Genomic DNA, 27,645 nt, shown 5'->3' on the forward strand with positions numbered 1-27,645 from the left:
TTTCTGAACTGAAATTAGGGGTAGGCTTGTACAGGTGGTTTTGTTTTCATGGGGATGAAATTCCTGCTTGGTATGAGTCAAAACATGGACAAAGAAAAGCCAAATCTCTATATTTAAAAAAAATCTTGGAAGTTAAGCAAAGTAAAATGAACCTAGCTTGTACAAAGTGCTAAAACAATTATACTTTCATACTATATAGGTAATATCCACTGTGGTTGAGCATAAAGACACATGGTAAAAGTTTGTACTCTAGTCTTGATTGTCATTTGCATTTCATCTTTGAGTAGGAATAAGTTTGTAAATACTAGCGAGAGAAAGACTGTCACAAACAAGTCTATATCCATATGATCTTTTAAAAAGGGAAACTTACCTTCCAAGTAGCCCCCGGTCCCTGAACGTTCCATGTAATATGTTCACACTGGTAAACCAGGGGTAACTGAAATTGTGGAAACTGACTCTGGGATTACAGTAATTCTGGAAACCTAGAGTGGATCATGATGGCTGGTGGACTGGAAAACCCAGAACGGAGCATCCAGCAGTCTGGAAGGTTTGAGTGGATGACTCATAAATGTTAATCAGTAACTGTGAAGAACTAGGGTTGACTTATACATGAAGTATATGGAAAATATAAGATTTTTAGCCAATAATAAAGGGCCTACTTATTCATAAAGTTGACCTATACATGAGTATATACAGTACTTATTTTTTGGTGCAGATAGATGAATTCCTGTTTCACGGATACTGAAGACTTACTGCATATTTAAACTGGCTGCTGCTTTTGACTACATAATTAACAATTGTGCTTCAAAAGTAATGTTTTGACTATGAAGTGTTTTAAGATGTTTTGAAGCGCAACAAATTGATGTTATTTCTGTTTATTTCAAAATTTGAAACCAGGTACTTCCAAAGTTTTTAGTTAGTTTTGCTAAGTGTTATTGTTTAAGAACTGCAATTAGTAGGTCTGTCTTGCATTTGTTTTTTTTAGTTCCCTACCAGGACTCCCACTGTTTCTTCTGCAGCTTAGTTTCATATTTGGATACTATATCAAAAAAGAAACCTTTCTTCCTTCTTCATATGAGCATTTGTCACCATCATTTCCTCCACCTCTCTCCAGCCTTTAACTGAAACTTACAAAATCTAAATTGAGAGAGATGCCTTGCTCCAAAAGTAAACTGGTTGTCCAAGGCAGAGCATGCTGCTTAGCAGCAGTGTTTTTAAATGGGATTTTCTGTACCAAATTATCTTAAAGGATTGTGTTCATTTTCCAGCAGAATTTCTGTATGGAAGATGCTCATTAGAAAAACCACAGTTATGGTTAGATTATATGTTTGGTCAAGCGTCCAAAAATATAAACTCACTCTTGTCCTTTTACAGGTGGATATGGAAGCATTCCTAACACTAACTGATGGTGATTTGAAGGAGTTGGGTGTAAAGACGGATGGTTCAAGACAACAGATCTTGGCTGCAATCTCAGAGTTAAATGCTGGAAAGGTATGGATAGAAATAACTTCAGTTTGCTGTGGAACGGTCCATCTTCTGCACCAACCATTCCCCACTTTTCCTCCACTACATCGATGACTGTATTGGCGCCACCTCATGCTCCCATGAGGAGGTTGAACAATTCATCAACTTTACTGACAAGTTCCACCCCAACCTTAAGTTCACCTGGACCATCTTGGAGTCAATAAAATGTATCATAGTAAGCAGTAACTTTCATTAATAATCTGCATATTAGTGAATTTCTGATAGTATCACAATAGTTCCACTTATTCATTTTGTTCTTTAAGCCACCTGCTTGTGCAGGCTTAAACAGTGATGTAATGGATGTACTACTGCTTTTCTCACCTAAATATGGAGTTTTCTTTTAAATACAGGGACGTGAGAGGCAGATTCTACAGGAAACTATTCACAACTTCCATTCTTCTTTTGGAAGTAGTGCAAGCAATTCTCGTCAACAGAATATCTTGCAGTGTAAGTTGTTTTTTTCTGAATAGTGAGCTTTGAATTAATTGTAGGTGATGCCTTTTAATCCACAGAAATTCATGTAGAATTATGGATTCATGAGCTTCAATGCATGTTGTCTAATCTTGGCCAGGGTCCAGATTGTCATTAATCATCATCTCATCTACTTGTAAATCTACAGCATTTCAAACAGGTATTCAAAAGCACTGCACTTCTGCTTCAGTTGCACTTTCTTCATTTAGGAAGAAAGACAGTGACCTAAACAAGATTATTTATGGCCTGTTAAAATTTATATAACTCTTTCAATTTCTTTGGCAGACTTGACAGAATATAATAGACAGCTGGATGCAGTCAGAGTCATGATAATCTCTCATGCACCAAAATTGCTTGCTTTTCTAAAGTCATTGTGGAATATAAAGCTAACTCCTGGCATCTTTCCTGCTGCAAACTGTCTTGTGAAACCCTTCTATTCCAGCAAATTTAGAATCTCATGGATTTATTTGTTTGAGATTTGTGACATTTGATCAGCTTCTTCTGCTGCTTCCCTCTGCTATCCAATGGTCAAACTTCACTGAAATCCCTTTCTATTCTCGTCTTGGGTAACCATCATCCCATCTCCTCTTATGCCCCCTCTGAACTTGTCCGAGAGATCTGCCTTCTGCGCCCTCAATTTTGTCCCATTAAACTGCTGACCACTAAACTTTCCTACCTGGCTTCCCTGTTACCTGATATTATTTAATGGTTCACTCTCTTCAGGCAACTTTACCTCTGTCCTTCACGTCTGCCTGCTCTCTCATTACATTCAAAGTAAAACTGTTTGCAGTATCATCCATTCTAGAATAACTTCATGATACAGTAATACACTAGGAAAATAATGGAAAATGTCATTTAGTAGTTCAGTTAATTCAAAATAAACCATAAGTTTAAAAATCCTTTTCATCTTCGGGAAGCCACATGGCATGTGTTTCTTTTGGGGTGCAGTAGATTCCTTGCATTATGTTAAATGATTGCAACATAAGTTGTTTTCAATTTACATTTGCTTTTTTAAACAAGGAAACATGTTTTGCTGGTGTATTATCAAAAAGAACCAATTTGTGGATACCTTTCATTTTTAGGACTTTTCTTAATTTACCTTGTCCACTACCCTAATGGTGGACACCAACTCAAAATCCCTACAGTACAGATTTAGGAATAAATTGCTGGTCCATTTAATGTAACACTTACAGCTATTAATTCGTGGTAAATAAGTAAGTATACTAGAAAGAATTGCCATCTAAATGTAGTCCAGTACGAGAGGCATTGCTACAATTGAATATCAGCACACGACAGGAGAGCTGACTGAAACAGTAGCTGGTTAAATATGTTCTACCACTCCAATACTGTCTACAATTCTCAAAATTATTAGGTAGTGATCTTCAAAATCAACTATGTAGCCACTCTTGTTATCGCCTAATATACTGATAAATATGGATTGTGGTAGAATATTTTTGTAATACAGCATTTAGTTGGCTGAATGAAAACCACTTTAGTGTGATTCATTTAATAAAAACAATTGTATTATACCTTTAGTGTAGAATCCTAAGATCCTTCAGAGGCATTAATAAAAAGTTAGTCACCATTTTTCCCAGTGTCCAAACCACATTTTGGAAGACTGACACCATTTTTATTGGGTTTAGAAGGAAGCATTGTTAAAAATTCAAAAAAATGAGGAATGCAGATCTTTTCTTTCAAAAAGTTGAATACATACTCCATTGCTACTGCAAATTGTTCCTTTTAAGTATTTACCAGTTCCATACAGGTAGTAATTCAATTTTCCAACTCCGAAGTGCTCATCATACATTGATGAATAGGAACCCTGAAATACTGTGAACACCTTTTCGCTCTTAATTCCAGAATGTCTTTAAGAGTGAATAACTGCTGGTGCAACAAAACTTGGGAGGGACCAATATGATATAGCACCTAAATGTGTCAATGAAACTTCAAACAGACTGGCCCTTCAGGTATGTCCCAGTCTGCAATACAGTGTTTTTTTTTAAAAAAACTAATTTCAACACTGCAGAAATGGATTAGTGCTCATATGCAGTCGTACTAGCCTCAATTTTACTATTAACATGCTGTGAAGGTCACAGTCAACGCTATCCTGATGCAGGGTTTATGCCCGAAATGGCAAGTCTCCTGCTCTTCGGATACTGCCTCACCTGCTATGCTTTTCCAGTATCACACTTTGACTCTGATATCAGCATCTGCAGTCCTCATTTTCTCCTATCACCATTATAATGCAATGGGTGCAACATCTAACTATTCACTCTGCATGAACAATTCAGATTGCATTTGGGTCTGAGATAAAGATTTTTCCCTAAGAAAAGATTATTTTTAAATCAACCTTGTAGTATTGGAGATTTATGGCATTCATGAAGTTCACAATAGGCTTTTAGAGCTGTACCATCAAATTCTTTGTCACGATGACCAATGCTACCTCAGTACTTGTTGGGATGTCAACCTAGATTGCTTCTATGGATATTTGATTTGTCGAGTCTAATAAAAGTTTCCCATATTAGTTAGGGTATTGGTGATTTGTACAGAATTTAATGTAGTTAACTAAATTTATGTATTTAACTTCCACAGCTGCTCCTGCATGGGTTAGACCAGTTGTAACATCAGATAAGAGATGACCTTTAATTGGATGGAGAGTTGACAAAATGATTATTTTCAGCAAAAGCATGTATATGCTAATTGTAAATCTCAGCATTTTGGTGCATATTCACAACTGTAATAACTGTGGTTGCAGATGGTGAGCAAGTGGCAATTTAAGGCTTGCATACCAAGGACTTCTGAAAATATCCCAGGTGATCTCCATCCTTCAGCTTTTGTTAGATGGCTATCAATTGTCATCACAATTCATGAAGTTCTGCCTTGTTTGGTTTGTTTAATTTAAATGTAAAACACTCTGCCAGCTATTAAATCTATGCAGTACCTTTCAAATATCCATTAATTTTGTACAAATATGGTATATTAAATGATAACAGTAAATAAGTAAACCAAAGCCTGTTTAACTTATTTCAGTACTCAACTTAGCCAATGTAGCATCCTCAATCTCCATTCAATGTAGTAAATTTGCTAATAATTTTGGTTTCAATTACTGGCAGTCTAGGGTTGAAGTCCTACTTACTCCACAGATGTAATATATATCTGACACGGTTGATTAGAAAATATCCAACTTCAGTAATGTTAAACTTTCTACGTTACAATTATAGAAGAGTTGCTATTAATATTGGAATTATTTGAATTCAGGCAGGATCGTTTGGGAAGGGGAAGGATCTGTCTAATCACAATTGTTAACCAAAATAAGTCTAGATTTGTACATGTATTTACTATATTCAAATGAATGAAAGGAATTGCATTCCTAAAAAGCATTTGCTACCTATAAACTTGTTCTCAGCCTTAAAGACAAAGTCCCTAGTTTAATTTTCAGCCAGTTAACTGATATCAGTACAGCAGTAAATACTTGGGAGGGAAAACTAAGCTAACAAATATGGATCTGAAGACTCTGGCTCAAAAGGAAACTGGCCTTTGCAGCCATAAGGACTTTAATACAATCCCATACTAAGGAAGTAGTATGGCTCATCCAGAACTACAGCAACTGGACAATTAGAATGGAGTACGCAAAATGGTCATTTTTGTAATTTGACTTTAAAAATAAACATTCTATTTAATGGATTATGAGCTTGCAACATTCATTACAAATGCCTGATATTGCCACCATGCGTCTCAAACCATAACCTGACATTTTCATAGAATTTGACATGGATGGTGGAATCAGCATCGAAGAGAGTTGTGATTGTTTAAAAAAAAAGTCAATTCCGAAAGAGACATATCTAAGGAAGATGTGGGAGACCATATTTATTCTCTTGAGAGAGACAGTAAATAAATGTAAGATGGTGTTAAAATAGACATGAAGTCCATTCTGATAACATTGAAAAGTAAGATTTATTTCTGTTAGCATTATAAAGTTACAGTAGATAAATATTTGGCACATCTACTTGTTTACAGCATTTTGCTTATACCAGACCAAGTTTCATAAATGGCATTTCCCCAGCTAAGTACAAAAGGCTCAGGTCTGTGCATATTACATGATGCTTTAACCAGATTCCCATTACAATTTCATCAAAACTATTAACATAATTTTGTTTAATATAAATTACAAAGAACATATTAAGCATTTAAAATGAAAAAACTAACCTAAGCAAGCTGTGCCTTGGTAAATTTAGTTTGCATTACAGATTTACTCAGTTTGAATTGTTAACTTAAGGCACCATGCATAACAAACCTTTTCCTGCTCTAGATAAGCTTGGCTACTGTACATCTAAAATGGTTATCAACCCATTTGTCACAGATGCAACAGGATATTGTATGGCACATCTGTCTGCATAAATCAATTACCAGTATTAGAGTTAAATGTCTCCATTTTACAAAAAAGAAATTGGTCAACATTTTCTTGCATATTATGCCTGAAGATTTACATGAGCGTTTAACTTTCATGTGTTCTCAATTAAGTCTTAAGTTTTGATATGATAATTTGCAAGCATCACCTGACTCAAAATTGGCTATAGTCAAGTATTAAACATTTATAGGACAGTGAAGACCATGTTGAGGTACTGCTCATACGAAATTTGAATCCAACCATCCTGGTCAGTATCATATCGCCTGAATACATCCGTCAGTCTCTATACAAAGAAAAACAAGTAGTCTTTATATACAACATGCTAGCACTATTTAGATTCAAGTATTACCGTGAAGTGTTTCAAATAAAAGCAGAGACAAAAGCCAGGAACTTTTGTTATATTGATTATTCGCATCTCGAAGAAAAGGTCTTAATTGCGCATTTTGATTTAATCCGAGCAAGCTTCCAATCCACAATCATAATTAACATAAAATGAAATCCCATTATCAAAACTTAGTGAACTCCACCAATGAACTCCCAAAGCTTTTCTTCTACACTGGTGAAGGTGCAGACACAAACAATTTATCCAGAAGTTTACAGCATCACACAGCTGTTAGGCAGATACAAGTGGTCACTGAATGGTGATAAGGAAGAGAAATCCTGACTGATACTTTCCTTCTCTAAGCACTGCAGTGGCCAATCGTAGTGCTTCTACCTTACGCTGATTCATCATATAACCGAACTAGGTCTAGATAGTCCAATGGGACAGTCTTTATGTCCATGTTATAGTTGTTAAACAGCAACGTAGTACATAAAGCTTTAGTACATTTCAAGGATGCACCATCTCAACAATGGTGAAAGCAATGTTCAGTTTATCAGTACGAGAGTGCTACAATGCAAGACCATCATGGAGCAGATTCCACTGAATGCTGAAAACCTATCATTATTCAAGAGAATTTGAGAATAGATAGTTGGAATGCCTTGGATGCATTTAATGGAAATCTAGATGAGCACACAGATAGGAAAGATAAATATGCTGACTGCACAAAGCAGAGTTTGAAGAGGCTTCTGTGCAGCATAAATGCCAGACAGATTCATACGAAGGATATGGATGAGAGAGAACTTGGGGAAATAAATAGCGATATCTTGAAAAATGTCTATACAGGAGAACCTAGTTTATCTGAATACCAAATATCCGAAAATTTGAATTTCCGAAGGAGATCTCAAGGTCCCGATAGAAAAGTTACATCAAAGACTTGTTTCCAACAGTGATCACTGCTTTTGTTTACAGTGATTGAGCAAGCAAATGACTGACCTCCCGCCCTCTCTCTCCCCACACTTTCCCTGGAGTTCTACAAAGGGATGTACCCTAAACCCCCTTCCCCAGATAATCTAACATGGTCCTGTACAGGGCAAACGTGGAACCTGTCAAAAAGTTGTGGGGGAGGCTGGGGCTGTGTACACTATTTGAAGACTTACCCCACAAAGGCAGCAACAGTAGTCGTGTTGGTGTACAGTTGGGCTGCCCCAGAGATGGGGTGGGCACTATTTGAAAGACATAGTGCCCGCCCATCTTGTCGGATAATCGAGGTTCCCCTGTATTACAAAGGGGGTTCTGGATGTCTTAAAATATCTAAGGGTGGATAAACCCTAGGACCTGATCAGGTATACCCTTGATCTCCGTGGGGAGCTAGGGAAGTGGTTGCTGGGACCCTTGCTGAGATATATTTGTACCGATAGCCACAGGTGAGGTGCCAGAAGACTGGAGGTTGGCTAACGTGGTACTACAATTTAAGAAAGATGGTAAGGAAAAGCCAGAGAACTGTACACTAGTGAGCCTGATATCAATGGTGGGCTAGTTGTTGGAGGGAATCATGAGGAACAGGATTTACATGTATTTGGAAACGCAGTGACTGATTAGGGATACTCAACATGACTTTGGTGTGTGGAAAATCATGTCTCACCAACTTGATTGAGTTTTTTGATCTACGTAGACTCCTGTAAGGTGTTTGACAAGGTTCCTCATGGGGGACTGGTTAGCAAGGTTAGACCACATGGAAGAGAGGAAGAACTAGCCATTTGTTTACAGAATTGGCACAAATGTAAGAGACAGATGGTGGTGCTAAAGGGTTTCTTTTCAGACTGGAGGCCTGTGACCACAAGGATCAGTGCTGGGTCCATTGCTTTTTGTCATTTATATAAATAATTTGGATGCAAACATAGGGGGTATGGTCAGTAAGTTTACAGATGACACCAAAATTGATGGTACAGTGGACAGCAAAGAAGGCGACCTCAAAATTCAATGGAATCTTAATCAGATGGGCCAATGGTCTGAGAATTAGCAGATGGAATTTAGATAAACATGAGGTGCTGCATTTTGGAAAGCCAAATCAGGGCAGGACTTATACACTTCATAGTAAGGTCCAAAAGGAGTGTTGCTGAACAAAGAGACCTTTAAGTGTAGGTAGATAGGATAGTGAAGGCAGTGTTTCATATGTTTGCCTTTATTGGTCAGTACATTGAGTAGAGGATTTGAGAGGTCATGTTGTGGCTGTACAAGACATTGGTTAGGCCACTTTTGGAACACTGTGTGCAAGTCTGGTCTCCCTCCCTATCAGAAGGATGTTGTGAAACTTGAAAGGATTCAGAAAAGATTAAAGTATTTTGCCTGGGTTGGAGGTTTTGAACTGTAGGGGGAAGCGGAGGGGTGATCTTTATAAAGGTTTATAAAATCATGAAGGATATGGATAGGGTGAATGGGTAAGGTCTTTTCCCAGGGTAGGGGAGTCCGAAACTAAAAGGCATAGGTTTAAAAATAAAAGGGACCTAAGAGGCAACTTTTTCACATGGAGCATGAATGGAATAAGCTGCCAGAGGAAGTGGTGAAGGCTGGTACAATTACAACATACCCACCCAAAGGGTCTGTTTCCATGCTGTACAGCTCTATGACTCTTAAAAACTTACATCGGTGCTGAATGATCAATAGGTAATATTTCTATTGGATGGTGAAGTAATCTCACGATTTCTTTTTTGTACTTGACAACTGGTATACGAACATGCATCTCAAACTAAAATTCCTGTGTGAAACTCTTATCCAGAGTATTCAGATAAATCTAATTTTTGTGATCATTTCTACGTTTGCTGAAGGAGAGCTCATAACAACCAATGGACAGATAGTTCATGCATCGTATAATTAATCCATAGTGTCACCTAAAAACCAGGAGTTCCCATCTTACTTGCCCAATCCCATTCTTCAGATTTACTTCTAGGTTTTCTAAATTAAGTTATCTTTTTTCTAACCACTGAACAGCCTGGACAACTATTAAATGCTCTCAAGCTTACCTGCAAGACAATGCAGCACTGAATAAAATCATCAAAGGCTACCTGGCCTCGTCCTTGTCGATCAAATTTATTAAGGAGGATAGTGTAGAACTGGTCGGACAGACGGTACCCTTAAAAAGGTTAATGGCAAAAAATAACTTGAGAGACAATCTTGTAGTTGGACACTGACATTTAGAGTTACATTTTAACTTTCATACCTAAATACACAAGTAGTAATATAAACAATTAAGTTAATTTTCATAGAATTCTCCCTTCTGAAATAAAACAAACCACAAATGGCATAGTTTCTCTGCAAACAGATAGGAGTTGTACCCACAAAGTACAGACAGAAACCTAAACATATCCTGTAAAGCCAACAATTCCATTTTAGAGGCTCTAACAAAAATCAAGGATTGCGATTGTTGTGTTCGAATCAGGATCTTCAAAAGAGTGCAGAAATAGTGTTTAAACAGAAAAAAATACTACAGGGATATACAGCATGCAAACATACCCTTCAGTCCAACTTGTCCATGCCGACCAGATATACTAACTTAATCTAGTCCCATTTGCCAGTACTTGGCCCTTCTCCCCCCAAACCTTTCCTATTCATATATCCATCCTGATGCCTCTTAAATGTTGCAATTGTACCAGCCTCCACCACTACTTCTGGCAGCTTATTCCATACATGCACTACCATCTGTGTGAAAAGGTTTTCCCTTAGGTCCGTTTTATGTCTTTCCCCACTTCCCCTAAACCTATGCCCTCTAGTTCTGGACTCCCCCACCCCAGGGAAAAGACTTTGTCTACTTATCTTATCCATGTCCCTCATGATTTTATAAACCTCTATAAGGTCACCCCTCAGCCTCTGACGCTCCAGGGAAAACAGCCCTAGCCTATTCAACCTCTCCCTACAGCTCAAATCTCCCAACTCTGGCAACATCCTTGTAAATCTTTTCTGAACCCTTTCAAGTTTCACAACATCTTTTTGATAGGAAGGAGACCAGAATTGCACGCAATATTCCAACAGTGGCCTAATCAATGTCCTGTACAGCCGCAACATGACCTCCCAACTAGTGTACTCAATATTCTGAGCATGCTTCCTCCTCTCTCAACCAAAACCTCAATTTCTCTAGTCATCCAGCATTCCCTACACCCTAACAGGAATATACCAGCTATCCCTTTACCTGCTAACATCTGCCCCCAATCAGCTTTTGAAAGTTCTTGCCTAATACTGTCAAAATTAACCTCCCTCCAATTTAGAACTTCAACTTTTAGATCTGGTCTATCCTTTCCCATCGCTATTTTAAAACTAATAGAATTATGGTCACTGGCCCCAAAGTACTCCCCCGCTGACACCTCAGTCACCTGTCCTGCCTTATTTCCCAAGAGTAGGTCAAGCTTTGCACCTTCTCTAGTAGATACATCTAAACACTGAATCAGAAAATGTTCTTGTACACTCAAATTCCTCTCCATCTAAACCCTTAACACTATGGCAGTCCCCCCAGTCTATGTCTGGAAAGTTGAAATCCCCTACCATAACCACTGTATTATTCTTGCAGATAACTGAAATCTCTTTAAAAATGTGTTTCTCAATTTCCTGCCGACTATTAGGGAGTCTATAATACAACCCCAATAAGGTGATCATCCCATTCTTATTTCTCAGTTCCACCCAAATAACTTCCCTGGCTGCATTCCCAGGAATATCCTCCTTAAGTACAGCAGTAATGCTATCCCTTATCAAGAATGCCAGTGTCCCCCCCTCTCTTGGTTCCCTTTCTATCCTTCCTGTAGCATTTGTATACTGGAACATTAAGCTGCTAGTCCTGTCCATCCATGAACCATGTTTCTGTAATTGCTATGACATCCCAGTCTCATGTTCCTAACAATGCCCAGAGTTCATCTGCTTCCCTGTTAGGCCTCTTGTACTGAAGTAAATGCAGTTTAATTTATCAGTCCTACATTTTTTTCTGCTTTGTCCCTGACTGTCTGATTCTCTCCCTTTCCCAACGTACCAGTCTCAGATTGATCTCTTTCCTCACCTGGGTCCCACACCTCTGTCTTACTAGTTTAAATCATCCTGAGCAGCTCTCAAAACTCCCTGCCAATATATTGGTCCCCTTTCAATTCAGGTGCTATTCATCCTTTTTGTACAGGTCACTTCCAGCCTAGAAGAGATTCCAATGATCCAAAAATGTGAACCCTTCTCCCATGCACCAGTTCCTCAGCCACGCATTCATCTCCTCTATCCTCCTATTCTTACCCTCACTAACTTATCACCGGGAGTAATCCAAATATTACTACTCGAGAACCTTTTTTTTATATTTTTGCATAACTTTCTATATTCTTCCATCAGATTCTCATCCTTTTTCCTTCCTACATCGTTGGTAGCAATGTATACAATGACTTCCTGCTGGTCCCTCTCCCCTTTGAGAACATTCAGCACCCTCCGAGACATGCTTGACCCTGGCTCCAAGGATTCGGATTTTTTCACTGCTGGTTGAAGAAACACCTGTCTATGCATCTGACTACACACTCCCTCATCACAATTGATCGCTTGGAACCAACATACCCCTCATTACAATAGAGCCTGTTTCAATACCAGAAACTTGGCTGTTCGTGCTACATTCCCCTGAGAGTCCATCACCCCGTATATTTTCCAAAACAGCATAATTTTTGAAATGGGGATAGCCATAGGAGACTCCTACCTTTCCTGGAGTTAACCCATCTATCTGACTATAACTACGGCTTTATCCCCTTCCTATAACTGCCATCTATTATTTAAAAGCTATCCAGGCTTTATTTATCTCAGCAAGTACAGAAATGTAGCCAATTACAAGTAAATAAACTGCAAGGAATGAGACTTATAACATTTATTTCCACACTTTCAGAACCAATTATACAACAGAGCTGTGACATCTTTATTACATTACAAAGGTACATTCCTAAAACTAAGGGCAATGGCAGTGTCACTGCATGAGTAGTTCAGAGGCCCAGATTAATGTTGTGGAGACACATTCAAATTCCACCATGGTAGTTGGTGGAACTTGAATTCACAAAGAATTGAAAGCTGGTCTGAGTAATGGTGGCAATGAAACAATCGATAGTTGTAAAAACACATTTGGTCACTAATGTCCTTTGGGGAAGGCAATCTGCCATTCTTACCTGGTCTGACTAACAACTCCAGGGCTAGTTCAACAGGTCGACAATTACAATGCTCTCTGAAATGGCCTAGCAAACTACTCATAAAACATAGGAGCAGAAATTAGGCCATTCAATCATAGCTGAGTTCACAAGCAATTGGGGATGGACAACAATTTGGTCCTGAAAGTTATTTTTAAAAACCAAGTCAGGAAATAATTTGAAATTACCTAAATAAGAATTTCTAAGGCAGCAAAAGATTTCAGCTGACTGCTTACCAAACTTGGTGGTATAAATAAAATGCTTATAATATTATGACAAATAAACAAACATTAAGGCTATTTAGGTTCAAGGTCTTAGTTCAGAAGAGATTTTTTTCTACTAGCAGGAGAATCAAGATTTTCAGTTCAGGAAACCAGTCACATTATCAGAAGTAGTTTCTAGTCTGAAGCATCCACATTGAGTGTGGAGAGAAATGATTTAAAATTAAAAGATTGTGAGCGCAAAATTGAGAAAGGTTCATGGCAGTAGACTTTGGAAAAAAAAAACTATAATCCAAGCGAAGGGAACTAGAAGTTCAAAGGGTTGAGACAGAAGTGGAGATTTTCTAGAATTGAGTACCTGTAAAAGGAGTGTAGCTAGGAACAGATTGAAACTTTTGCTTTTTGTGTTAAGATCTTTACAACCATCTTAGATGTGTAACTTTGATTTTATTCTTGTGTAATAATTAGATTCCCTACAGTGTGGAAAAAGGCCCTTTGGCCCAACAAGTCCACACCGACCCTCCGAAGAGTAACCCACCCAGACCTATTTCCCTCTGACTAGTGCACCTACCACTATGGGCAACTTAACATGCCCAATTCACCTGACCTGCACATCTTTGGACAGACTGGGGTTGTTTTCCTTAGTATAGATGGAAAATAGAGGAAACCAGAGCACCCGAAGGAAACCCATGCAGACACAAGGAGAATGTGCAAACTCCACACAGACAATCGCCCAAGGCTGTAATTGAACCAGTGACCCTGGTGCTGTGAGGCAGCAGTTCTAACCACTGTGCTACGGTACTGACCTAATTAGATGGTTGTTAAAGTACATCTGCAGTGTCAAGTGAATCTGTTTCAGTGACAAACCACCACCAGCTGCAGAAGTTAAACTTTGATCTGTCAAGCCAGGTCCATTTTAGGATCAGACTTGTCTGGTATTACCATTAGCTAGGTTTGTAAAACTTGTTTAAACTAGGTTAATATTAGGTTTCAAAATGCAACCAAAACAATAGTGGACAAGTAAGAGACTTCTCCGAGTTACGAAACCGAAATATGTAACTGGTCAGTTTAGCTACAGTGGATGAAGGGGCTTTCATTGTGTTTTGATTGCATTCTCAAAATACTATTTCTGCAATTATACAATAGAACATTGGAGTTTTGACAACTGCAGAAAACATCCTCAGATCAAAGAAAAGGACTTAAAGGTATGAATTTCAAATGTTACATTTCCACCTTAACTTCTCATCAATTAAAAACTTCTCAACAACCCTTACTGACTAACAGACTTGTAATTCATTATGATGTTAGAGATCTACAGAACAGAAAAAAAGTCCTTCAGCCAATTGTATCCATAATCAAAAACATCCAATCCAATTATCTAGCATTTGGTATATGGCCATGTATACCTTAGCATTGCAAGTATACATCTAATTGCTTCTTAAATGTTGAGATTCTGCCTCTACCACCCTTACAGGCAATGAATTCCAGATTCCCAACACACTCTGGGTGTAAAAGTTTCCATCATCCGAAACCATCTGCTCTTTACCTTAAATTAAATGGCCCCAGTTACTGATCTCCAAATCAAAGGAAAAAAAAAGTTTATTCGTCTACCCTATCTATGCCCCTCATTATTTTATACACCTCATTCGTGTCCCCTCTCAATTTCATCTATACTAAGGAAACAACCCCAGTCTGTCCAATTTCCCTTCATTATTGAAACTCTTCTGCCCATTCTAGTAAATCATCTATGCGCCCTCTCCAGTGCTTTCTCACACTTCCTGTAATGTGCATTTCAGAACTGCACATGATACTTTGGCTGTGGCCGAACATTTTATTCAGTTCCAGCATAATATCCCTGCTTTTAAACTCTCATGCCTCGACTTATAAAAGCAAGTATCCCATATATACCTTCTCAATCACTTCATCCAGCTGCCCTGATACCTTAAGGGACCAGTGTACATGCATATGGGTCTCTCTGAACTAGTGCTTCCCAGGTCCTAATGTTCATCACATATTCTCTTGTGTTAGTGGTATTGCATTAATCTTGATGTACACAGATTGAAATCTATTTACCACTGATAGCCCATCTACATTCTCCTGTAATCTAAAGCTTTCATTATTTAACACCTCATATTAGCGAATTTACATACCAACTCACCCACATTTAAGTCTAAGTCATTTATATAAAACCACAAACAAGGCCCCAACATTGACCTTTGTGACCCCACTGGACAAAGCCTTCCAGTCAGAAAAACACCTCTCAGCTAACACACTATGCTTCTGCCACTCAGGCAACAGTGGATTCAATTTACCAAATGTCCTTGGATCAAATAGACTCTCTTTTAATTGTCTTCCATGCAGGACCTTATCCAAAGCCTTGCTGAAGTCCAAGCAGACTAAAAGCATTCCCCTCACCTAGTCACCTCTTCAAAAATTTCAATCAAGTCAGTAAGACATGGTCTCCCCTTAACAAAAACCATGCTGAGTATTCTTGATTAATCCCATCCTCTCTAAATGCAATTAATTCTATCCCTCAGAAATGCTTCCAAAAGTTTCCCCACCACTGAAATTAGAGTGGTCAGTAGTTTCCTGTTTTATTCCTTTATCTATTCTTGAAGGTCACTCCTCTAGTTTACTAAACAGCATTCTAAAACAAAGTTTCTGTAATCCTACTTGCTGCTTATCACAACTTTACATTAAAACTAATCAACTTATCACTCAAATTCTTAAGCAACTGACCAAAACCTGATAATGCCTGTTTAAGTTCGTTTTTGTCAATGAAGTTAGAGTTGTCCCGGTCATATGTTCGAAAGATGTTCTGCCAGTCAATTATGTACTTCCAAAGACCCATGAATTCATTGAAATCCACTCCTCCTCTATTATTCCGGTCGAACATTCCTGTGTTTGCAATAAAATTAAAATGTGCAATTGTGTAATGACATTTATTGTGCAGCCATATTAGTTAACATTAACATTAGAAGATCAAATTAAATACAAAAGGAGAGAATTAAGTGACATTTTAGCCATAAAGAATAAAAGCATGCTGACAACCTGTCAAGTACTAAATATTTCACCAAATGCGAGTTAAGACTATACAACTGTATTTCAATTCATATCTTTACAATTAGTGAAAGAAAACTGGAATTGAATTTGAACTCAGGTAAAAGAGCTATGCTCAATAATTACTACTCAACTCCTAGTGAACTAACAAAGGTAGATTGGAAACTTCAGAGAATATAAACCTTGTCAAAACAAACACTCATCTTGATTTTCCCATCTTCCACAGTAGTGCCCACACTATATTTCTATCTTTTTATTCCTTGAGGCAATAAGCTAGGAATGGACTACAGATTTATACTGGAAACAATTTCAAATTAACAAATGGACATCTGTCTGGGTTTTAAAAAGGACTCTTCCTTTAATTTTGTTTATTATTAATTGATCAACAAGCTTAATAATTGTTCAGTATTATCCACTATCATGACTAAACAGAATCAGGAATTTGGTTGTATTAATCAATTAATGAAGATCATCGAACAAAAGTAAGCTTGAATCCAGACTTGGAACAGATAGTTTGCAATACAAAAGATAAATTTTATGTTATAGATCTAATCCTTTGGAAAAGATCAGTTTCACAGCCATTAACCTACTGTGATTCCCGAATAGCAATACATTCCCCCCTCCCACGTTCTATCTGGATACTTTCCCATTTTCCCTCCTGCATTTCATACAAGGCTTTTTCCAGCTGCTAAATAACATTACAATAGTAGTACTTTTGCTAATAGTCAGTTGTAATTATCATCAACAAATGAAATGGGATAAACAGATCCTTACCTATGATGGACCGGACAGTCTTTGGATTGAAAGGTGTCCATGTTCCTATCAAAGGAAAAAAAACTGACTTATTTTTGGAACAATATAAATTTCTTTTAGTTTTCTTTCTTGCAACCAACCGCAATTGAAAAAGCAAGTGGGCAATTCACTCCTAGGGAACATGAAGATGCCCTAGAAGTAACGTTTACTTTTGCACTTCAACCTCTCATTCCTAAATTCAACAAAACATCCATGCTGTGATTGGTGTTGTTTGCCTAATCAAAAAGTAACAGTCATGCCAAATTGTAATTTTAACTAATACCCCTTTCCTCCAAGAGTGAACAACCTGGTTCTTAATTTCCTTGAGCTTACATTGGGCTTTATGAGAGAACTGTAGAAGGTCAAAGACAGGGATGGAGCAATGAGATAGAGAATGGAAGTGACAAATTATGCAACTCTCTTTAAATCTGGCAACTTCAATTACAGATAAATCACCTCAAGCCTTCAGCCCTGGTTCTTCAGTACTGCTAAAATATTTGGATTATATTCACCACAATTCTATCACAACAGGATTTACTTGGTTTTACATATAAACCAAAATAATTATCCACCACAAAGAACTTAATCTTATAGGTAACAGAAAAAAAGTGAGTACGCTGATGAGGAAATATTTCGGAGACATCTTCCACCCAGTTTACAGGAAAATTCATGTATCTTGCAGTTAGATCAAAACGGTACTGAATTGATTTACGTTTGCCCAACTTTCAATAATTCCAAAATGATCTTCCAGAGGCTGTGGAGTGGTATACGTCAGGAGGCAATTGCCCTGAGTGCTCAACATGGACTATGGAGCCCATGATGTCTCATAAGGATCAAATAAGGACAAGGAAACCACGTAATTACCATCTACCACTCCCAGTTGATGTATTAATTCTCCATACTGAACAAATCTAGAGATGCACTTGGGGAGGCAAGGGGACTTCAATGTGTATCACCAAAAGTGGCTCTGTAGCACCATTACTGACCACACTAACCAAGTCCTTAAGGATATGGCTGCTAGACTGGGCCTGCCTACAGGAAGTGGTGAGGGAACCAAGCAGGAAAAAATATACCTGATCTTAGGCTCACCAGTCTATGAACAGATATATCAGCCCACGATAGTACTAAAAAGAACGACAACCACACAATCCTGGTGGACTGAAACCCGGTCTCCATATTGCCGGTACAATCCACTGCATTGTCTGAACTGATTTCAAACTAATTGGAGATGGACATGCGGAAACAAGGAAGAACCAAAAAAATCTAAAAATGAAATTCCAATCCTGTGAAGCTACTAAACAGGACTATTTGCATGCTGAGTAGTAACAACATGTAATAGACAGACATAAGTGATCTCATAACCAACAGTTCACATTTAAGCTTTGATCATATATCAGATAAAAAATATGAAAAATTAATGAACAGAGAAAATTAGAGAAATCAGAAAATTAAATGCCTCGTAGTAAGATTTACACATGAAAGCCAAATCAAACTAATTCTAAGCAAATATGAACTCTACTCAGTTTTATTTTGCATTTTAAAAAATTTGCAATCCAGTACATTTATATAAGCTTTATATAAAAGCCAGCATTGCTATCTTTCCATTTATCTCACTATCATGAAATATTGCTTCAGTGCCATGATACTTGGTAAATGGCACTTTCTTCAAAGGACACTACAGAAATAAAAGACTGCTTATATGAACTTACCATTGGATAAAGCCTGCTGAAGCTCACTTTCAGATATAACACCACTTCGGTCTCTATCAACTCTGAAATAAGCACAGGGCTGCCATGAGTAATGCTCGAAAACGTAGCATCAGTTACAATTTTGATAGAAACGTTTGCAACAAAAATTTCCAGCTCGGCGAACAGAACCACAACGAGCACCCGAGCTACAAATCTTCTCCCAAACTTTGATAGAAATAGTTTATCAATATGTAACTTCCATCACACAAAATTCATATTCAAGACCTGCATGAACTAAAGTGGCTATTTAAAAGAGCATAAATACCAAATCAAAATAGCTGTGATCAGGTTGAGCCAAGCTGGTTAAACAAGTCATTTTGAGCTGAAATGAACATAGTTATGAAAAAGCACTGAAACTGATCTCTATCTCCTAGTTTATTCATACCAACTGGAAAGCATTCTAATTTAATCTATTTTTCTAAACAACTTGTTCAACGATGTTAATACACACTTCTGGAACAGGAGGGACTTGAACCTTGACTTCTTAGTCAGGGGTAGGCACTACGGCTGTGCCACAAGAGGCCACCCTACCTAAATAGAAGTTGCTCATCGAGATAAAAGTCACCTGCAGTTCATCCAGTTTGGAAAAAAAAGTCAGAATCTGCAAAGCAATTGTACTTAAGGCAACTGCTTTTGAGAAGCAAAGCAGAGAGAAAAAAATAAGATATCCCCTCTCTATCCCTTGACCTTAAGCAGAGCCAGTAAAAAGCAATTTGGAAAAATAGCCATTTGTCAAGAGCTCAAGGATATCTGCAAGACAGACAACCGCTAAACAGTTTAAACTCGGGGAAATCATCTCAAGAATGCCAAACTGCAACTGCCTATATATTTCTGTCTGTACTAAATATCGTCTCCTTGCACTTTTTAAACTTACAGGTAGTATAATGCGATGGTTGCATTCTTGTGAGACCCCACGCTATATAAAAATCATGCAATAATAACAGCATTTAAAGTGTTGATGTTGCAATCATATTATAGTCAACACGCTTTAAGAGTTTGCGCTTTAAAAACAGCGCGCCCATTCGCCAATTGCGTGATAGCCAATTTGCACTAATGAAACACGCGTTATAGGAGAACGACCTGTATTATTAGTGCCCGTGCATGCGTTTAATGTTGTGGTCTTATTTTTTAAAGGGTTACTATGAATTCAATTTCTCTTTCGCGCACACAAGTAAACCTAATAAAACTTGGCTATCTAATTTTTGATCTAGTTAATTATGCTGAAAACACGAAAAAAATTTAAAAATAAAGAGGGATGTCAAAGAAAGAGAAGCCAATTCCCTTTTCTCATCTGGTAACATTGCTATAGTCATTCTGTTACAACGCGACAGTCACATTCCTATGCAACCCATGCTATAGAAAATTGTGCGATGGAAAACCGCTGTAAAAGACTACTATTGAAAATCACTTTACTTGTTCAGTAGAAAATGTGTTATCCAAACAGCATCCACAATTAGTCAACTGCGTTATAGCCAATTCACACTGACGAAACACGTGCTATACCAGAATAACCTGTACATTATTCCTTACACACTTTGCCTAATTGGCAAAACACTTTTTCTGACACTGTCCCTGCAGGCAGCTTGGTCAAGACTGCAGGTTTATGGGACCACATGGTAGCACCGTGTCTTTGTTCATAATGATTCTATGGAATGAAAGTAGTGAAATTTTAAAAATAAAAGTAGGCTATAGATAAGTTATGTTAAAAGAAAGCATAGCATCTTCCTTGATTATTAGTGAACTCTCCGTTTTTGTTTGGGGGGGGAGGGGAAGAGAACTGGATAGAAGAACAAAGCCTAATAAATGAATCAGTAAGAAATAGGCAAAGTATTTAGATCACTGCAAAACATTTCCCCTCAACTATGACTGGAAACCTTCAAATTTCTAGTGTTTGATTGCAGCAAGATGAGCGCAAAGTGTGGAATAGCTATGATTACTTAGAATCAGCAATATTAATATGATCAGAAACTCAAGTTTCCCCAAGATGAGCACAGGTTCCATCAGTAATAATACCATTTATCTGTTTAATTTTAAGTCCAGAAAAAATTATGAAAACTTTGGCTCTTAATTTGTGCAATAAGACATTTGAGGTGATCTATATAAACAACAAATATCAAAGCATTTTAAGACTAAAGAAATCTGCAGATGCCTAGGTCAGTAATTTTACAAACTGATACATTGGCTTGCACCCAATTAAATGTATCCTTTGTACACTGAACACACTGTTCAAGAGCATTTGTTATTTTTAATATATGCATCTTAGTATCTTAAAATACCATAAATTCCTGGAATCTTGCTTTGAAACCTCTCAACCTGGTTTGCACCATTTCATTTTGCTCAATTTGATTATTTTTAGATTTAGACACGTGTATATAAAACACAAAATGGCACCAAGCTCCACCACCATCACCAATGACTACAATGCAAGACTTTACTGCAACAGTGTTCATCTTTCCCTCTTCTAATTACCCTCCGCTGCTCGACAACAGCTGGTTTCTGTAATGGATTCTGACATCTGTCACCAGCTTGGCTCCACCATTGCCACCATTCCTGTCCAAGCTGGAGCCAAAGGCCTGGTCTCATACCTTCTGCTTTCCCTCCAGACATTGCTGAAGTCTCTGCGACCACAGTGCCAGTGCCAGCCATGGATCTGGGGCTGCATGGGGCCCAGCCCTAGCCAACTCCCCAGTGGGAAAAAGAACTGTACAAAGACAATGAAACAGCCATGCCACCAAATGAAGAAGATGTATAAAATAATATGGATGCAGCCAGCTCCATTGCACAGTGCCGACGAGTGCCCAAGCCCTGGGATGAGAAACCAAACACTCCCAAAGCAATTGCCGCCATCTTGAAGAGGCGATAACTAATCAATTCATTGCAGCAACAGTACACAAATTATCAAGTCAGCGCATTAAATTATAAATCTTAAATTATAAAACCAGCATGTCAATCAATAAAATGGTAGTTGCAATCTTAAAAGCACAAAAATGAATTAGACAGAATCAGAGTCATCAAATCATATAACATGGAAACAAACCCTTCAGTCCAACAGTCCATGCTAACCATAATCTTAAACCAATCTAGTTCCATCTGCATGCACTTGGCCCATATCTCTCCAAAAGTTTCTTATTCATACATTTATTTAGATATCTTTTAACATGTATCTGCACCAACTTTTACCACTTCCTCTGGAAGTTCATTCCACACATAAACCACGGTGCAAAAGAAAAATCGCCCATCATGTCTTTTTTAAAATCTTCCTCCTCTCACCTTAAAAATATGCCCCTTAGCCTTGAAATCCCCCACCTTAGGGAAAAGCCACCTGCCATTATCTATACCCCTGATGATTTTATAAACCTCTATAAAGGTTACCAGTCAACCTCAGACTCCAGGGAAAGCCTATCCTTATAACTCAAACTATACATTCCTGGCAACATCCTGGTAAAATCTTCTGAACCCTCTCCAGCTTAATAATATCCTTCCTATAACAAGGAGACCAGAACTGGACACTGTACTCCAGAAGAAGCTTCACCAACATCCTGTGCAATTTCAATGAAACAATCCATCACTTATACTCAAAGGTCTGAGCAATGAAGGCAACCATGCTAAATGCCTTTTTAGTCATTCTATCTACATGATGGAAACTTCAAAAGAGTTATGGTCATAAATACAGACCGTGAAGAAACCTGTAAATCAAGAGAATGAAAGTATGGAAGTGAATATGACAAACAGCAAGTACATTGGTCTGGAAATTAGAACTTAAGTTTAAACCTCAACCACAATCAAGAACAATCATCCTCAGACACAGATGGGCACGGTTATCATAATGAACAATACATTCCATCAGGTAATAAAGACAATGATGAAAGATATTTTGAAATGGAGGTTCTATATAGGTTACCAGAGTTAAAAGCAAATGTCCACAAGAATGGTTTAGTCCAGATTGGGGTGTGCAGAGGTTGAGACTTGTGGTGTCAAGGATATTCATTACAGTGAAGGTTGGCGAGATTCTATTAGATTAAATCAGCATGTACTTTTAAAAATATATAACCTGGTAACCAACCAGACCCATGCAGACATAACCGCTTTCTTCTTGATATGCAGTTGAGCTTTGATTGTTCTCATTATCAACGTGTATCTTTAACACGTGTACATTTAACTTGTGAATATCAGGTAAATATTCTGATTAACTGTCAGACAATAAAATGGAGGGTCTTTAAAATTAATCAACACTCTTTAAAGTGAGACTGGGACAATTATAGGGAATTAATACAACTCAGGACACATGCATCACCAGACAGGTAAATAGCCCAAGTTGGAATGTGTAGCAGTTTATACGGTAATCTCTCTCACATTATTAGAACAAGTCTACAAACTAACGCTGTTTATCTGAAATTTAATTTCAATTACAGAACTAGATCATTTAAAATGCACTTAGAAGACTTGTAATTTTACAGCGTGTTCAATTTCAATTTTTACTTACAGTAGCAAAATCATTGCTTCAATTTATTTGTTATAGGCAGTCATTTTGGATATATTCAATTATGCTCCCAACACAGAAATATTTCTTAAAAGAGTTTAGTTTACAAGGGACATTAGCAATCTAAAATCATAAGTCTTTTTGATTTAGTGGGATCATTCTCTTGGCTTTCTGCACTAGCTTTTCTGGTGGCCACAAAATAGATATTTAAACCTGCAGCCTCGGCTGGATTCAGACCCGTGTTTCATATTTAAATGAATCATTAAGATACACGGTTTTACTGACTAATTCTATTTCCACTATGTGGTCAAACCACATTAAAATATCAAACAACTTCTGTTACTTAAGTCTTCACAGTGCCTCTTTGATCGAGAGAGGTAGTCCCAAAGCAACCAGCGTTACTTAGCAACTGCAAGAAAATAACCACCTAAATATCAAACAAAGACTTGGTGGAGAAACTCTGTTACTGAAAGAATGCACTCGCCAATTTTTAAAATAAATATAATCCCAACTCAGAATAACACTCAGCCACAAAAAGAAATAAAAATGCAAGATCCCAAAAACATCAATCTTCAAAAGGTTTGAGAGAGTCTAGAGATATACAGCATGGAAACAGACCCTTTATTCCAACTCGTCCATGCCGACCAGTATCCTAAATTAATCTAGTTTCATTTGTCTGCATTTGGCCCATACCCCTCGAAACCCTTCCTATTCATTTACCCTCAGATGCCTCTTAAATGTTGTAATTGTACCAGCCTCCACCACTTACTCTGCAGCTCATTCCATATATGCACCTCCCTGTGCATGAAAAAATTGCCCCTTTGATTCCTTTTAAAATTTTTCCCCTCTCACCTTAAACCTATGCCCTCTTGTTTTGAACTCCCCCCACCGCAGGGAAGACTTTGTCTATTTACCTTATCCATGCCACTCAATTTTATTAACCTCTACAAAAGGTCACTGCTCACCTCCAACACTCCAGGGAAAATAGCCCCAGTCTGTTCAGCTTCCTCCTATAGCTGAAACCCCTCCCCCTCAAACTCTGGCAACATCCTTGTAAATCTTTTTCTGAAATCACAAGGGGTTCACCAATGTACTGTGAGAAAATTAAAAATACATCCTCCCCATACAACAAAGAAAGCTAGTGCTTCCAAATAAACCTGTTGAATTATAACTAGTGTTGTTGGATTCTTAACTTTGCATTATCTAAAAATTCTCCCACTATCCACTTGGTAAAGCATCAGAATTCAGCACCAATTTACAGCAGCAAGCATAAACTCATAACTTACAGCAGAAAAAATGCAAACATTATCTTCCACCCTAACCTGTCAAGGGAATTTACAATTAAACCACCAAAGCATTTCGTTGTTTTTTTTCCCCTAGTTCCTGTGAAGAGGAAACTAATTCTAGAGTCCCATTGGTATTAACTTCCCTCTAGTGCCTCATGCAAAACATGCAAGTCTTTACTTGGGGACTAGAAGTTCAGCATTACTCCAAAATTTTAATTTGAATGTAAATGCAAACAATGGGTATGAATATATCTTCAGATACCCAGTACAAGCAGGTTGTTCCACATGTCATGAAGATGGCAGAGAGGCAAACCTTATTAACTTACTTCCTTTCATTGAAGCCAATTAGATTGTTCCCACTGCACTGCAGCATAGAACAAGTTCAAAGTATGGATTATTTTGATATGACTCAATGTTGTACGTTTTACATCTACATGAATAAATCCATAGAGTATTACATAAAATGCATCCCACACAATCATGTTACAGCTAAACAATTCCATTTCTTCAAAAACAACAGGCTTATGTTATTGGTTCCTCACATCTCATTTACGCTCAATCCCTTTAGTCTGAAAATTTCAAATAGTGGATTAAGACTTTTAAAAAAATCTACAAGTATATATCAAAATTTACATTTCTTTCTCTTCTAGTACAAGGTAATATCCTAGCTACTGAAATTATAAATTTTGCAGCAGTCAGCATAGCTCCAATTTAAAAGTCTTTATAAGCAAATTAAACCACTGCCGTAACCAGACTTTAGCAATATAGTTCTTCTTTAGATCTTTACAGATATAACTGTTAAAAGTTTAAAAAGATAAATTTTAGTATGGAAATTGACCATCTCATTTGATATTGAAATGTAAGTTAATTTGCTCAAATGTCCTGAAATAACAGACATTACCAAATAGCGAAACAATGGCCTCAATCTTCTAGATTTGCACAATGTGTCACCACTACAGCCAGTGATTAAATCACATGAGTCCAGTAGAATCCTGGCAGGGCTTCACATTTAAGTCCATGTGCACTTCTTAGATTTCATCATTTTAGTCACTTTCACTGATGAGGTTACCTAGTCATGGTGACGAAAAGTCTGACAACAAACCTTCCAGCTCAGCGAGCAAACTGACATCCATATCTTCACCCCGAGCTACAAATCTTCTCAAAGTCACTTTCTTCAGTCTTCTCTTTCATCTCTTTCCCTACTCACTTTTGAGGGGTTCTCTTTTAGGAACAAGCGGGGTTGTAAGAAACAAAATGACAGTGCTGCCAATTGTTTCTGCATTACCCTAAAGTTCTATTCCAAACTGCATCATTCTTACCTGTGTGAATTCATTTCAAAAACTACTTGGGGTTGGTTAGCTCAGTTGGCTAGGTAGCTGGTTTGCAATGCAGAGTGACGCCAAAAGTGCCGGTTCCAGCCATGTACTGGCTGTGGTTCCATAAATGTCCCATCTTCTCAAACTTGCCCCTTGGTTGCAATGTGGTGACCCTCAGTTAAACTCACCATCAACTATCTCTTTAATGGGAGCACAACCCTCAGACTATGGCAACTTCATTTTTGCTTCAAAAGCTACTTTTGAGAGATGTCAGAAACCGATAAAAGTCTAATAGGATTATACACAGTAGATGCAGGATGAATATTCTTGATAACCTTTGAATTTGGGGGCACTAAGAAAGGACAGAGATGAAGAGGAACTTCTTCACCCAGAGTATGGAATGTTATGCCACAAGAAACTGGTGACACCAAAACATTGAAGGCTTTCAAGGAATATGTCCATCTTAGGACTGAAGGGATCAAAGGATACATGAAGAAACTGGAAAAGGTACCCAGTTGATGATCAGTCATGATTATATTGGATGGTAACCTTGCGAAGGGCTGAATGACTTACTCCATCAACTATATACTATGTTCCTATGTTCACCTGCAGTATGACTGTAGCCAGCAATTAGAAATTTGTTCGGATACTAGTTGACCTGTTGTGCATTGATCAACACTTCTGAATTTGCCTCTGGCTAGGAGTAAAGCTTCAAACTCTCCACCTTGCAGAACATCTGCAACTGAGTTCTGAAGGAATACTATGTTATCTATGGTATAAATGATTGGATGAGACATTAACTTTGGTTTCCTTTCACTCCTCTGCAGAACATAATAGATTCAACAGGACTCTGAACAAAAGTAAGGCAATACTCCAGATGAAGGGACCAAACTTTACCCTCGAAAAATGTAACCATTTATTTAGCTTACTGCAGTCTGAAAATTTGTAAACCAGCTGGTGGCTGTGTTCCCTGAATAACAATGACAACCATTCAAAAGTAATTTGTTGCCTGTGAAGTGATTTGAACACCTAAAGGTTGCTAAATAAAAGGAAACAGTAAGACTCTGAAAAGCACTGTGCAAATTTCAGTAAGAGGATCTGAAAGGTGCAGCATAATTGCCCGTTCCAAATGCAAAAGATGATGAAAGGAGTTGTTCAAACATCCATCCCAACAGAGGGAAATCCACCAAGTTGCACCCCAGAGGAAGGGAACATTATCAGGATAGTACAAAGTACTGTCACAGTTAATGAACTAATGTGAGAAAGGCAATAATTTTGCACACAAAGTATTTATAAACAAGCTCAATTCCTTCAGCAAGTTTGATTAAGAAATATTGTTCAGGGCAAAGAGAATAGGTAGTACATGAGGAATACTTTGGTAATCATTCGAGGAACCCACTGGTCCAGTCTCTCTCTCATCTCCCACATCCTTGCTTCCAGAGATCCATCTGAGGGGGTTCAGTCCTTCCCCGGTGATGAACAGTGGGAGAGGGCGCTCACTATTTCCCCCAAAGATGGGGGGGGGGGGGGGGGGGGGGAGAAGGAAAAGGCTGGGGGGGAGGGATGGGGGGGTGCGGAGGATTGGGGGGGGGGGGGGGGGTGGGGGGGGGGGGGGGGGTGTTGTTGAGGCCAGGGAGGATCCAGATAGATTTTGTTTACATTACTTAGACTGTTGAAGCAGGCCTTTTTGGCCCAACCGATCCTCTGAAGAGCAATCCACCCAGACCGGGGGGGGTGGGGTAGAATGGGGGGAGGGGGGGACAGGACGGGAGGGGGGGGGTGGGGGGGGGGGGCAGGACGGGAGGGGGGGAGGGGGGGGGGTGAGGGGAGAGGGGGGT

The 27,645-nt window shown here is 38.2% G+C and overlaps 2 protein-coding genes across 13 annotated transcripts in view; one reads left to right on the forward strand and one right to left on the reverse strand.

The window, feature by feature from the left end:
* anks6 (ankyrin repeat and sterile alpha motif domain containing 6) overlaps positions 1 to 26,771 on the forward strand; it is a 74,444-nt gene extending 47,673 nt beyond the window's left edge. The window contains exons 13-17 of one of the 8 annotated variants that reach the window (XR_015752844.1): positions 1,375 to 1,491; positions 1,875 to 1,971; positions 14,272 to 14,330; positions 21,082 to 22,572; positions 26,635 to 26,753. Coding sequence is in view for 4 of the 8 variants with exons in the window: in XM_043719312.2 (XP_043575247.1) it covers positions 1,375 to 1,491; positions 1,875 to 1,971; positions 4,588 to 4,634 (261 nt within the window). In the remaining 4 variants the exon portion in view is untranslated. The other 7 variants (XR_006315910.2, XM_043719317.2, XM_043719312.2 and 4 more) reach the window with 7 other exon arrangements.
* The window catches only part of pdcd6 (programmed cell death 6), a 26,934-nt gene continuing 5,219 nt past the window's right edge, over positions 5,931 to 27,645 (reverse strand). The window contains exons 2-6 of one of the 5 annotated variants that reach the window (XM_043719322.2): positions 18,687 to 18,748; positions 16,960 to 17,004; positions 15,871 to 16,023; positions 9,746 to 9,855; positions 5,931 to 6,686 (exon numbers count right to left, since the gene is read on the reverse strand). In XM_043719322.2, the coding sequence (XP_043575257.2) occupies positions 6,588 to 6,686; positions 9,746 to 9,855; positions 15,871 to 16,021 (360 nt within the window). In that variant the 5' untranslated portion in view covers positions 16,022 to 16,023; positions 16,960 to 17,004; positions 18,687 to 18,748 and the 3' untranslated portion in view covers positions 5,931 to 6,587. Of the gene's footprint in view, positions 6,687 to 9,745; positions 9,856 to 15,864; positions 16,024 to 16,959; positions 17,005 to 18,686; positions 18,749 to 27,645 lie in introns of all 5 variants that reach the window. The other 4 variants (XM_043719321.2, XM_087978562.1, XM_043719323.2 and 1 more) reach the window with 4 other exon arrangements.

The sequence above is a fragment of the Chiloscyllium plagiosum genome, unplaced genomic scaffold (assembly GCF_037043375.1).
Source record: "Chiloscyllium plagiosum isolate Xiang-an unplaced genomic scaffold, Cpla_swu_hap1 HiC_scaffold_34, whole genome shotgun sequence".
Classification (NCBI taxonomy): domain Eukaryota; kingdom Metazoa; phylum Chordata; class Chondrichthyes; order Orectolobiformes; family Hemiscylliidae; genus Chiloscyllium; species Chiloscyllium plagiosum.